Here is a 12,841-nt window from a genome sequence, read left to right on the forward strand (position 1 = left end):
TGTGGTCATCCAGATAATGTTGGATTACAATTTCTGCCATCTCTTTCCCCTCCATAATATTTTATTAAAGCTTTTACATAATACAATAAGGAACTAAGCTAAATAAAAACAGAGAAAGAAAAAGAACACACAGAGTCCTCTCTCAAAAATAGCTCTTAAACCTTGCTACCTGCAGAAAGTGGTGGACCCTCCTTTCTTTTCCTGGCCTCTCACCCTGGGAGATCTTCACTTCCCAGCCATTCACTCAGGATCCCTCCACCAACCATCCACTGCCCTCATGTATGTGTGTAATCTCTGGACCCCAACAATGGCCCAGGGCAGAGGACACCAAAGAAGACAAAACACCAAAGAAGACAAACAAAAGATTTATTTAAAAAGATATTCTACCTGTCTGATGCACAGCTACTCAATAAGGCAGCTTACAAGCAGTGATAATCACAACAGAACAATATAACAATCTCAGTGCTATAAAAACCACAACATAAGCATCACAAACTAAAAATAGAATACAGTGGTACCTCTGGTTACGTACTTAATTCATTCCGGAGGTCCGTTCTTAACCTGAAACTGTTCTTAACCTGAAGCACCACTTTAGCTAATGGGGCCTCCTGCTGCCACCGTGCATTTTCGGTTCTCATCCTGAAGCAAAGTTCTTAACCCAAGGTACTATTTCTGGGTTAGCGGAGTCTGTAACCTGAAGCGTATGTAACCCGAGGTACCACTGTAGAAGGAGCAGCAAATTCAATCAGGCAAATCAGTTATCACACAGTTTTCAACTTAAGTTTTCAATTTTGACTATTTAAAAGCCTCCCAAAATAAAGAAGTCTTCTCGAGCAAAGATCGGCCCATCCAAACCTCATTTGCAAATAGGCAGATGTTTATAATAGAAGATTATCTGTAATGCACGAGATCTATGTACTATTGTACAATGATTCCTGCTCTTTGTGAGTACATTATTAGGGTTTTTTTAATGCTTTGCATTTAATCCATTCATAATCTATTGTGTTTAATCTATTCATTTGTTTCGCCGTAGAAGAAGAATTATGACCGAGTCATGAAAGCACTGGATAGTATTACTTCAATAAGAGAAATGACGCAGGTAAGCATAAAACTCATTTTGTTCCTTAACTGGTGGTAAGGTACATCTGTTAATGAGTTTGCAACATTGTTTGTGCGGTTGTTTTACTAGAGCCATACAAGAAAAGCCTATCAAAGTAATAGACTTTGAAAGTCCAGCAAGCTACAACATAAAATCAATGAACCAGAAGGCAGGTGCATAAAGCTCGAATGGAAATGAGCAAGAGTTACACAAAAGTATTTATTTTCAGCGGAGGCTGCTTAGGAGCAGTAGATTGTTCCCACCATCAATGGAATGGAGCAGTGATCAGTGGCTGCTCAGTATATTTGTATGTATTTATTTGAATGCAATATGACAGCCAAGCCAAAGCCTTCTAAAGGGCCAGAGGTGAGGGGAGACATTGGACTGGTTCATAGCTAGCTTAATTCTCATTGATGCCAATGGATGTGCTATGAGCATGGCTCCTCTCTGGATCCAACTCTATTGATTTTGTGATGATCTGCTGTGATGATGGCTTTACAACTAAAAGTGTGCTTGCTTAAGTAAAAGGGGAGTGGGCTGGGGGTTGTAGTGTGAATCTTCTCAATACTCCATAGAAGCTAGTTTCTGTTATATTCTTTCAAGTTGTGCTGTAAACCTGACAAAGTGAATGCCTTGCCATACACTTCATTAATCCATGAGTCCATAAGAATTGTACGTTAGGAGGGTACACAAGATTGCTCTGGACAGTTCGGTTCAGGTGTGGTGCATGATTTATCATTATTTGCATGAGCAGCAGTGAATTCTCAAGGTCACGTGCTCTCGCCTCCCATCTCCTCCATCCACATAGCTGTGAAGGGAAGACTGAAGGTATCCTCTTCTAGTTTTAAACTAATCAGGACTTCTTGTGAACATCCAAAGTCAAGTGCAGGGGAAGCTCAGAAAGACTCTTGTTATCTCTGAACTGGTGGGAACTCTTATTTGTTACGAAGCTGGGATCATAAACCAGGGTTTGATCCTGACTTCTCCGAGCAAACAAAACTAATCAGAGTTCTCGCTAATTTATCTGTAAGACAAACACTGGCCAACCTAAACAGGATGTAAAGGCATCTGAGCTCCTCACAGTCACACTGGAAGGGAGTGAGGAGCAGCACTTGAATTTGAGACTAAGTGCTGCTGTTATTGTGGTTTATCATTACATCTAAAAAGAGTAAGTGTAGACATAATCTAGTTGCATAGACAACATTTCAGTTAGAATTCTCCTGTAATAATTCTAGTATTTGATTCTTCCCGTGGTTCTCTTTAAACAATTGTGCATTCTTTCCTGAGCATACTATCTTTACCGCTGTTTTGCAAGGATCCACTCATGTATTTTTGTGAAGGGTTATGAGTCAGTATGAAGCATAAACAAGTGAGCTGACCTTTACAAAACGGGGGTAAAGATAGTTTGTCATATGAGGATATCATTGTGAATGGATCTCTAGGGAGACTGGCTTGATGTCTGAGTCTTACAAGCATCTTTAATGCTTTGAAAGTGAATCCGCTTTTACCTGGTCCTTTTGGTGCGCATGAATTCTGGTTTCGATTATGAGTCTTGGTGAGCTGCAAGTCAATGTGTCTTAGAATACAAGAAGAATGGTTTCCACACCAAAAAAGATAGCTCTGTCTACACTTGGCACTGAATTGCTTCCTCTGCTAGCAAGCTCAGGTGTTGAGTGCCAACAGAAATGCAGCCAAAGCAAGTCCATGGGGGGAACAGAGGCTAACAATGCTTTAATCAGAGAAATGTCAAGACTTGCAGAAGTACAAAACAAAAAATCCCTTAAGGTGCATGCAGCCCCCTCTGAAAAATACCCAGCCCAATGAGAACTGAGCATGCTCAGCTGCAGCAGACTATTGAGTGAAAGTTGGAAAAGGGAACTGGGGCTGACTAACTGGAACCCTGAACAGATTCCCATTAGGAGGTGAGGATAATGGCAAGATTTTGTTGGGTAATTCCATTTGTTGTGCATAAGATGCGGTTACTGGTGAAACTTCCTGCACCTTTTCCGGTGGGGAGAGTTACCAGAATCCACATAGCTTCTGTCGTCTAGCTTTCAGAATGTTCCCTTGGTTATCTGTAACACTGTTATTATTTCCTAGGCACCTTATTTAGAAATAAAGAAGCAGATGGACAAACAAGACCCACTTGCTCATCCTCTTCTGCAGTGGTAAAGATCTCACTTAGATGGCATGCTAGATGTTTGATGACATGATTCGTTCTTAGTAGATCCCATTTGTCATGAATGTAGGGCACAATCCATCACCTCCTGTGAGAGAAGATTTTGCCATGTTCAACACAGCCCTTGTTGCAGTGCAGTTTGCCTGACTATTTGGTGTAATGGGAAGTCTATTCATACTTATATATCCTGCACATTCAGCAGCTCCACTTCATTCATTGAATTTTTAAGGTTGCTTTTTAAAGATGGATCTGGGCCATAGAATGGGCATATGGCAAGTAGGTGCAGGCTTCCCATTACTCAAAAGGAGTGCAGTTGTTGGGAAAGTTAAAAGCAACCCCATGGGGATGAATCATGTCATTCATTTGTGAATGTCAATTGGAAAAAAAATTTGAAAACGAGCCCCAGAAAAATGGGTTGACTATCCAAAATCATTTCACACCTGTAAATTCTCACTTGTTGCATACACAAGGAGCCCATGAAGTTAAATGCATTTGATACATTAAGACGCTGATTTAACGAATGCGTGGTAAAATCCCCATTTCTGCTTGGCAGAATGATACAAATGGCCAAGCTATCTTGGGGTGAGGGAGCCAGACTTTGGGGGCTTTCCATCATCTGTGTGGGCTTTAATAAAATGGAATGAAGGTACCTGCCAGTACTTTTATAGGAAAACCAACCTGATAGTTACCTGTCTTGTTTCATATACAGGGACCTTAAGGGTCACCTCTTCCCATACCTGCCTCCCTGTGCCCTAAGTGTTGAGATACAGGCCCTTCACTATGCCCTGACTAATGTGAAGGCTCAGCTAATGGAAAGAAGAGAAATGGCCCTCTCTGTGTCAGCGCAGAGGAACACTCTGCCCCTCACTTGACAATACCCTCATCTATCAGTGTTTTACTGCTTTTCCAAAAACAAACATTTCTTTATATATGATTTTAGTTGTTGCTAGTGATACTTTAGTACTACAACAGTGGGATATCTCATATATATATATATAAAATTTATTGTTATTTTCAGGGTTATTTCAAGTAACAGATCACATATTGTGAAGCTACCTGTGAACAGGGTAAGTTATGTTGGATCTTCTATAATATAAAATTAAAACACCTTGCGGGGGGGGGGGGAATGGGGCATATTTGTGAATTGATTGCATAGAAATGTAATGACAGAAATGGCCTTACCTTAGGTACAGGAAAATGGCTGTCCTGAACAGGCAGCAAATTGTTATTTTTATTATATATTTTATTACATTTTACTGCCAGGGAGGGGAAGAGGTGCTTGTGGGATTGTCTTCTTCAGGGGCCAAATAAAGTGACCAGTCTTAGATACTAGGCTGGGGGTTGGAGGAGGGAAAGATAATCATAGAATTGTAGAATTGGAAGGGACCACTTGGGTCATCTAGTCCAACTCCCTGCAATGCAGGAATCTTTTGGCCCAATGTGGGACTCAAACTCATGAACCTGAGATTAAGAGTCTCGTGCTTGACTGACTGAGTTGCTGCTCCACCTCAGGCAACAAAATGTCTTGGGCAAGCAATGAATGCTGGCTATGAGACTGCTTTTTAACATTCAGCAGCCCATCACCCAGTACAATATACATTGAATGCTTCTGAATCCATTGCATCTGGCTATTGGTTTGGTCTTGTTGCATATTCAACAAGTCCTACTGATTTCAAACGAATGTCCATGTACGTGCAGTCACAGCTGTTCAGACTATCCTCCGGCCTGTTTGCTAGATGTTCATCCTACTGCTGCTATCAGGGAGCTGACAAGGAGAACAGGGCATTTACTTCCAGTAAACTTGCAAACGATTGTGCTGGAACTGGACTGAGGAACTTCATATGAAAATAACTAACTAAATAAATTAAAATTAAACTAAATAAATTAAAAAAGACAGTCATTAAAATATTTAAAAGTCATAATCCAAAGACAATTTAGCACCTGTTCAGTTCCAGCCACTACAAGTCAATTCTTGAAAGATTGGCAAAATTGGAACATCAGGAAATGTCCAAGTGAGTGAGTTCAAGAATTATAGTTTCCTCCCTGCCTGCTCTCATTATAGGCATGAGTTATATTGCAAAATAATGTTAGACCCTTCCAAAAGCCATTAAAATGAATGCATTTGACTATGTTTACAGCTGCAATCCTATACATCCTTACCTAGAAATAAGTCTCAGTGGACATAACAGAACTCATTTTTTAGGAGATGTGTGTAGGACTGTTCTGATAAGTCCCATTTATTTCAGCAAGACTTAGCCATGCTTCACTTTTTCTGGGCTGCACTCCTGATAAATAAATCTCAAATAGGCAGTCAGTTGACTTCAGACTATAGAACAAAATGTAATAGATGAAATGTTCACTTAGGCATGTAGGCTCCAATTTATTTTGATGGGTAATAACTGCATTAAAGCCATCTCTGTGCAGCCCACTGTTAATTAAATGCCTCGGAACAAGCCGTGTTAACTTAGATCATCTTATGGATTATTGGCTCTGTCTTTCAATATAAAGTATTCCATCTGCCATCTGATAGCACTGGGTGATGACATGATAGGTTGGGTGTAGAAATGACAATGGATTTTGGAAAGTGTGGAGAAGGGTTTGAAGTACAAACTTCTCCCACCAAAGTTTGGAAATCTGAGCTCCGTTGTGAACAGAGCCCAAACTCCCATCAAGCCAGCCAGCCACTGCTGCTACTTTCCACTGTCTCCCTGTGCCAACTTATTCTTCTAAGTGGTGGGGAAACCAGATGCAATACCATACATACATTGTAGGACTCATCTATAAAGCCTAAGTGCTAGTAGGTTCATGAGCATCATTTTCTAGTGGAATTTGTTGGGCAGAGATCTGGAAGACCCACTCCTTCCCTACAGACCTTGGTATTAAGATCAGGAGAAAGGAATCCTCTTGGTAGTTTCACTGCTCTCAGAATTTGGGGTGTGTTGTGCTTTTGAATTGCTGTTACCTGCCCTTGGACTTCAGGGTGAAGAGTGGCTAAGAAATCATCATCACTATCTTTTTTTAATTAATATTTTTATTGATTTTTACAAATAATTTCCAAAAATCATATAACATGCTTTCTTATCTTATACAATGTTATGGACTTCCATCAACTGCATCTGAAGATTTTCCAGTCTTTATCACTTAATCTACATTTCATTATTTTCAGTATTACATTTAATACTCCTTCACTAATAATTCTTAACATAGTTTTCTCTGCAATATTTCGCAAAGTCCTCCTTACAAAACTTCTTGCAATCCTACTAGTGTAATCTGTTGATTACAATTGCTTTTCAAATAGTTCATATATTTACTCCAGTCCTCTGAGAATCTCTGATCCCGCAGGTTTCAAATCCTTCCTGTCATCTTATCCAATTCTGCATAGTCCATTCATTACGTCTGCCATTCTTCTTTCGTCGGTAGTTCTTCTTGTTTCCATTTCTGTGCCAAAGAAATCATCATCACTATCACTTCTCTATATCTCCATGCCAAATACATTAAGTTAAGGGTCATGGGAAATGGCAGGTCTTGTGCAATTCAGCAAGCAACAATGAACTCTCCTTGGTGACGTTCCTGAGCATGCTCAGGACAATCCAGGCTAGAAGGAAGAGGTCTGCAAGGTGTCTGCTATAATAAGTGAACCTTCTTTCCCCCTGGTTCCCTCACTATGTGGCAGTGTAAGGTTGCTTTGAAAGGACTGGGAGAAGTCATTGGCATATGCCCCCCCCCAAAAAATCTGGTTTTTAAAAAAGCTTTCGCAGAAGAAACCACAACAACTTAGAAAGACCAAGGCTTTTCTTCTGAGATGTTTTGAAGAAAACTCAGAGAAGCGTAAGGCAAGTCAGAGAAAGTTCACCCATCTTTAGCTGCTTTTCTTCAACAAAAAATACAGATATATGGTTCCAAGCATATTTTTCCTCAGGAATAAATAGCAATCAAGGGCAGGGTGGGCAAGTAAACAGTGCAAAGGAGAAGGAGTTAAGGGCCACAGAACTAATTGCATATCAGAGACGAGGAGTTGCTTTGATCTTTTAGATCTTGTTTGCAGATTCCTCATTTTAAGCCTAGTTTGACCCTTAAAAATATGTTTACACTAGAGAATTCATGAGAATTAGAATATGTCACTAACCTCCCTTTGCTGGTTTGCTCCTATTCTTTTTCAGCAATTGAAGTTTATGCATACCCCACATCAGTTTCTTCTGCTCAGCAGTCCACCAGCCAAAGAATCCAATTTCAGAGCTGCTAAAAATCTCTATGGAAGTACCTTTGCATTTCAGTGAGTATCAAAAGCTGTAAACTTTTAAAAATCACCAGTATGAAATTTTCTGAAATGCATACTTTTCTTCTTCCAGCACATGGTTTTAGAGCAAATGGCTAGTTTTATTATTTATTTATTTTTTAAAATTTCATCTGAAGATCACAGGGCTGTTTGCATCATAAAAAAATACAAATTGAGAACACAAAATGCATAATAAAAACAAAAACTAAACACATTGTTTTTCATTTTGGTTTCTCTATGACAGTACTAATTTCCTCTCTCTGTGTTTTTCCCCCCTCTGAAAGTGGGTCACACATTGAAAACTGGCACTCTATCCTGAGGAATGGCTTAGTAGTTGCTTCCAATACAAGATTGCAGGTAAAAGGAAAATTGAAAAGGAAAATATATGGGTTGTTTCTTAAAGGCAGCTTTGGGTGCAAGACATTGAAGTTACAAGCTTATAAACAGCATTGTTTATCTGGAAGAAAGTCTCAGTAAACTCAGGGGTCTTTATTTCTGAGTAGACTTGTATAGGATTGAATAGCAACAAAAAGTAGATTCCAGACAGACAAAACCGTACTAATTCACATAATGCAGCAGGGGGGAAGCTGCGACCTCCCAGTTGTTTTGGGGCTACAACTCCTACCCTTGACCTTTGGCTCTTCTGGCTGAAGTTGGTGGGTTCTGGCATCCAAAAACTTCAAAGGGGCTACAGGTTTCCCACCCATAATGCATTGCTTGATGTGTAGAATTTGCTGTGGCAGGTGTAGCAATGGCCACCAACTTTGATGGCTTTGAACAGCTTAAGCAATAAGGATAAGGGTCTCAAAGGAACATGGGAAGATGCCATGCATCAAGTCAAACCATTATTCCAGCTAGCTTAGCAAGGCCTGCACTGAGTAAAAGAGGCTGTGCAAGATTTCAGACAGGGTTCCCTCCCAGCCCTACCTAGAAATGGCAGGGTTTGAACATGGGACCTTTTGCATTCAAAGCAGATGCTTAACCACTGAGCTACAGGTCCTTTGGGTTCAGCTCTCTATAATGTTAGCTATTATAGCTAACAGCAGTTCAAAGACTGTATACCACTGAATACTAAATAAATTGAGAGTTTGAGATGAGACTAAAACAATTCAAATGTTGTATGCTCTTATTCTGCAGCAGGTCTAAGAACTGTACCGATTTAAGAATGAGCTAAAAGGTCCTTGTTTTGTTGCAGCTCCATGGTGCAATGTTTGGAAGTGGAATCTACCTTAGTCCATTGTCAAGCATATCTTTTGGTTACTCAGGTGATGTTTTTAAATCTCTCTATGTGCAGAGGGGAGTGGGATATGACAGAGTGAATGTATTTTTAAAACAGAGAACCAAATGCCTACTGAATTAGCCTGTGGCAACTTTCCTCCTCGTTCTATATATGGCTCAAGGCTGTGTTTGTTGGAGAGATTAAAAGATGGAGGAGGAAGGAGAAGCAGGAGTGGAAGTCAGATAGTCATATCTCACAGGAAGACTTTGTGGAGGCTGGAAGTTGTTGCAGTTTTCTGGCTCAACAGAGGGAGTTGAATCCAACTAAATTATTGCATGTGTGGAACAACTTTCACAAGCCCAGTGGTATTAACCCTGCTTTCCTTTACCTGCACACACCCCACACTGCCCCCATATCTGCTCATGCAGATTTGAGGGACCTGCAGGGCGAGGAGATGGGCACAAAGTTACATTGCACTCAGTAAAGTTGTTCTGCCTGCACAACAGTTTAGTTGGATACAGCACAGGGCATATAAGATCTATATTTCACAATGCACACTGGGTTGCAGACATATGGATTCACAAAGGGCCATCCTTGCTAGGATACACACCTGGTACCTTTTCAAGGATATGCAACATACTGGCAGGAGCCTCACAGTGTGGTCTCCCTGGGGAGAGAGGCAGGAGACAACTAACACTCCCAGCTTACACAGGCAACAATTTCATCATGGCTCCAAGCACCAAATCAGTCCATTCACTGGTCCAGGCTTAGAGGTGTGTCAAGCTCCATCTCATGTCACATGAACAGGCATAGATGTGACTAAGCCACCAGTTCCCCCAGTTGGCTCTCCTCCCATGTACCCTCCAGCCAGTTGGCTGTGAAGAATTGGTTGAATAATGAGCCCTTCACCTGGTGGAATGCTCTGTCGCATGAGACCAGGGCCCTGCAGGATTTAACTTCCTTCTGCAGGGCCTGTAAGACAGAGCTAGTCCGCCTGACTTTCAATTTGAACTTAGCCTGATCTTTTATTCCTCTTCCTTTCCTCCCCCTCCCCTTTTTATGAAGATTACCTGCTCTGGGATCCCACAGCTAATTCTCCCCTGGTCTCCTCACTGGCCCAAATAGGACTAATTTAGCCAGCTAGCCCTGGTGATCATCTAATGTTTATTGGATGAATTTCCCCCCTAAATTGATTTTTGAATTCTGAATTTATTGTTATTCACATTTTATACTGTATGCTGTTTTTTGTTGCATCAATTAAGTGTTTTAAATTTGTTCTTAGCCGCCCTGAGCCCGGTTTTCTGAACCGGGAAGGGCGGGGTATAAATAAAAAAATATTTATTATTATTATTATTATTATTAAAAATGTTTCACTTGTCTTCTGCAGTTTGGTTTAATGCCTTCCCCACTCATACTGAACATGCCAGCTGTGACCAAAAAAAGTCTTCTGCCAGATTGTCATGTAAACCCCAGGAGCATTTGCAGCAATAGTTTGGTGGAGAGAGGGAATGTATTCCTAGGTGTAGGAGATATCGCTGTGCCCTCCCAGAAAATCACTGCTTACTTCCAAGCAGGCGACTGATTGGTTGATTGGCTAATCCCAAACTGCAAAGTGCAGGGGAGCTGGTAGGGTTTTTTGCTGCAGCGGGAGGGGAGACGGCACCTGCCACCCACATTCCCAATTTTGTCTTTGTTGCTAATTGATTTGGTCTCCACCACAAGAAAAAGCGTACAAATCAAAAGAGAACATCTCATTATCCATATGGTAGTGTATTTACTTTACAAATATATATAGTAAAACAATAATCCTTTAAAAATCCAAGGTGAGCTGAAATGAAATGAAGTATTAGTTATCTACTAGCTATAAAACACTGAAAATCCAAAGCAAAAAATTATAAAATATCCATAGGCTACAGAGGGATTCCAGTTTGTTCTGTCACTGTTTTCCCCTTGTTTTAATATAATGTGGTTAATTTAGCTACCCGAGCAAATTTGCAGGGTTCCCCACACACACACACTATTTACTCCTTTATTGTAATCTCCTTTATTGTAATTTTATTCTGTTGTTGGCCAACAAAACTGCTGCCCCCCCAAAAGCCATATCCATAGCTGTCAACTTTTCCCTTTTCTTGTGAGGAATCCTATTCGGAATAAGGGAATTTCCCTTTAAAAAAGGGAAAAGTTGACAGCTATGGCCATATCTCTGTGCATGAAACGTAACTCTCTTAGACTCCTTTCTGATAAAATATAGTTTTGAAATCCCTGAAATAAAAACCAGGCAGAGCAATCCAAACCCCCAATCTGCCATCTGAGGGGGGATGTGGGTTTGGCTGTCCCTCCACCCAGCCCTGGCTGGCCCTGCTGGTGGGGGAAGCTGCACTGCTGAAGAGCACTTCAATGCACCTGCACAAAAGGTGGGCAGGCAGGTGCTACTGCTAATGACAACTCTGCCGGTGATGGTCAGTGGAAAGCCGTGAAGAAGAGATGAGACAGGACTGAGCCAGCACAGGATGCAGAGGAGATTGTACCATCTCGCTGGCAGCATAGAAAGTGCTCAATTTACCAGGATTGTCAGCTGCTGGAAAGAAGAATCAGCTGTAACATCCGTGTCTGCATGCACTCTCCATTTATATGAAGTGGAACATCTGACATTTTACGCACCAGTATGTCTGATGTAAATCTAATGTCTTTAGGGATGAACAAGAAGCAGCAGAAGGTGTCAGCGAAGGATGAGCCTGCTTCAGGCAGTAAAAACAGCAATGTGTTACAGGTAAAGAAATATATGAAGCATTTCTAAAAGACATTTTAGTTTTATGTCCTTGCTAGCTCAGGGCAGGTACTGGATATGAGGCTTATTTAGCCCCAGAGCATTCATGTGCACATGAGATAGTGGTGATGGAGGAATCCATAAGGGCATTGCATTGGCAACTGAGAATTCTACAAGAACTGTTTTCTGTGTCAAATAGTAAGTTGTTGGACTGCCGTTCCTCTGTTGCAGGGATGGGGAACCTGAGACCCTTCAGAAGTTGCTGGACTCCAGCTCCCAGCATCCCCAGCCACCATGGCCAAATGTCAGGCATGATGGGAGATGTAGTCCATCCAGTCAGATGAGTGGTATATATTATTATTATTATGATGATGATGATGATGATGATGACAACAGGTTCCCCATCCCGGTATTGTTGCCCTGTGCTCTATGTTGGCACTAACAGACATAACTGGTATATATACAACTCCACAAGAAGGGCTAATGAGAGCTCAAATATCTCATGCTTGATTGGTAATCAGAAAAGATTTACACTGTCACATATATTATCCTAATTTGAACTGTTTCGTTCATCTGTCAGCAAATATATGTCTCTTGTAAGGAAATTTTTCTGCTCTCCTACTGCTAGGAGAAATTTGATCTGTTATTAAACCAAGGATTGAACTGATAGCTATGAGCAATATTACAGAGAATGTTTATAGATTTGCCAGAACAATTAATGATATCAGTACTTCTAGCAAGAATATGTCAACCAGACCTATTAATAACTCCTTCATTGGCCAACATTGGGTTTTTTTTAAAAAAGTACTGTACCACTGGAACAGAGGAAGCATTCTTAAAACCAAATCAGACCATTAGTTTAGTTTAGTACAGTCTACATTGACTGACAGCGACTGTGTAGGGATCCAGGCATCAGCCATTCCCTGAGGTACCTGGGGATGCCAATGGGGATTATACCTGGGGCATTCTGCATGAAAAGCAGTTGTTCTACTACTGAGCTGCAGCCCTTCCTCAAATTGCTTTCTTTTTAGAGCACAACTTAATATTTAGTAACTATTTAGTCAGTGATCTGTATTTAGTATAATTTTGTCTTCCAACACTTGCCTTCCCTTACAGTCGCAGAAAAAAGGACAGCAGTCTCAGTTTTTGCAAAGCCGAAACTTAAAATGTATAGCCTTATGTGAAGGTAAGCAAGAAAAACAATAAAGACAAGAAGGGTCTTCTTCCCGCAGTCGAAATGAAGTGACTACACCTCAAACCTAACTTGGTTGCATAGTGACATCATTTCCTCTTCACAGGAA

At 40.8% G+C, this 12,841-nt stretch overlaps 1 protein-coding gene across 6 annotated transcripts in view; it reads left to right on the forward strand.

Annotated features, from left to right (window-relative positions):
• The window catches only part of PARP8 (poly(ADP-ribose) polymerase family member 8), a 155,092-nt gene that overhangs the window by 138,290 nt on the left and 3,961 nt on the right, over positions 1-12,841 (forward strand). For all 6 annotated transcript variants that reach the window (XM_080972489.1, XM_080972493.1, XM_080972490.1 and 3 more), the window contains 8 exons: positions 1,034-1,099; positions 3,200-3,267; positions 4,297-4,345; positions 7,439-7,551; positions 7,839-7,911; positions 8,750-8,819; positions 11,467-11,543; positions 12,657-12,726. In XM_080972489.1, coding sequence (XP_080828615.1) covers positions 1,034-1,099; positions 3,200-3,267; positions 4,297-4,345; positions 7,439-7,551; positions 7,839-7,911; positions 8,750-8,819; positions 11,467-11,543; positions 12,657-12,726 — 586 coding nt within the window. The remainder of the gene's footprint in view (positions 1-1,033; positions 1,100-3,199; positions 3,268-4,296; positions 4,346-7,438; positions 7,552-7,838; positions 7,912-8,749; positions 8,820-11,466; positions 11,544-12,656; positions 12,727-12,841) is intronic.

Source organism: Podarcis pityusensis (assembly GCF_964106645.2).
Source record: "Podarcis pityusensis genome assembly, chromosome: 11".
NCBI lineage: Eukaryota > Metazoa > Chordata > Lepidosauria > Squamata > Lacertidae > Podarcis > Podarcis pityusensis.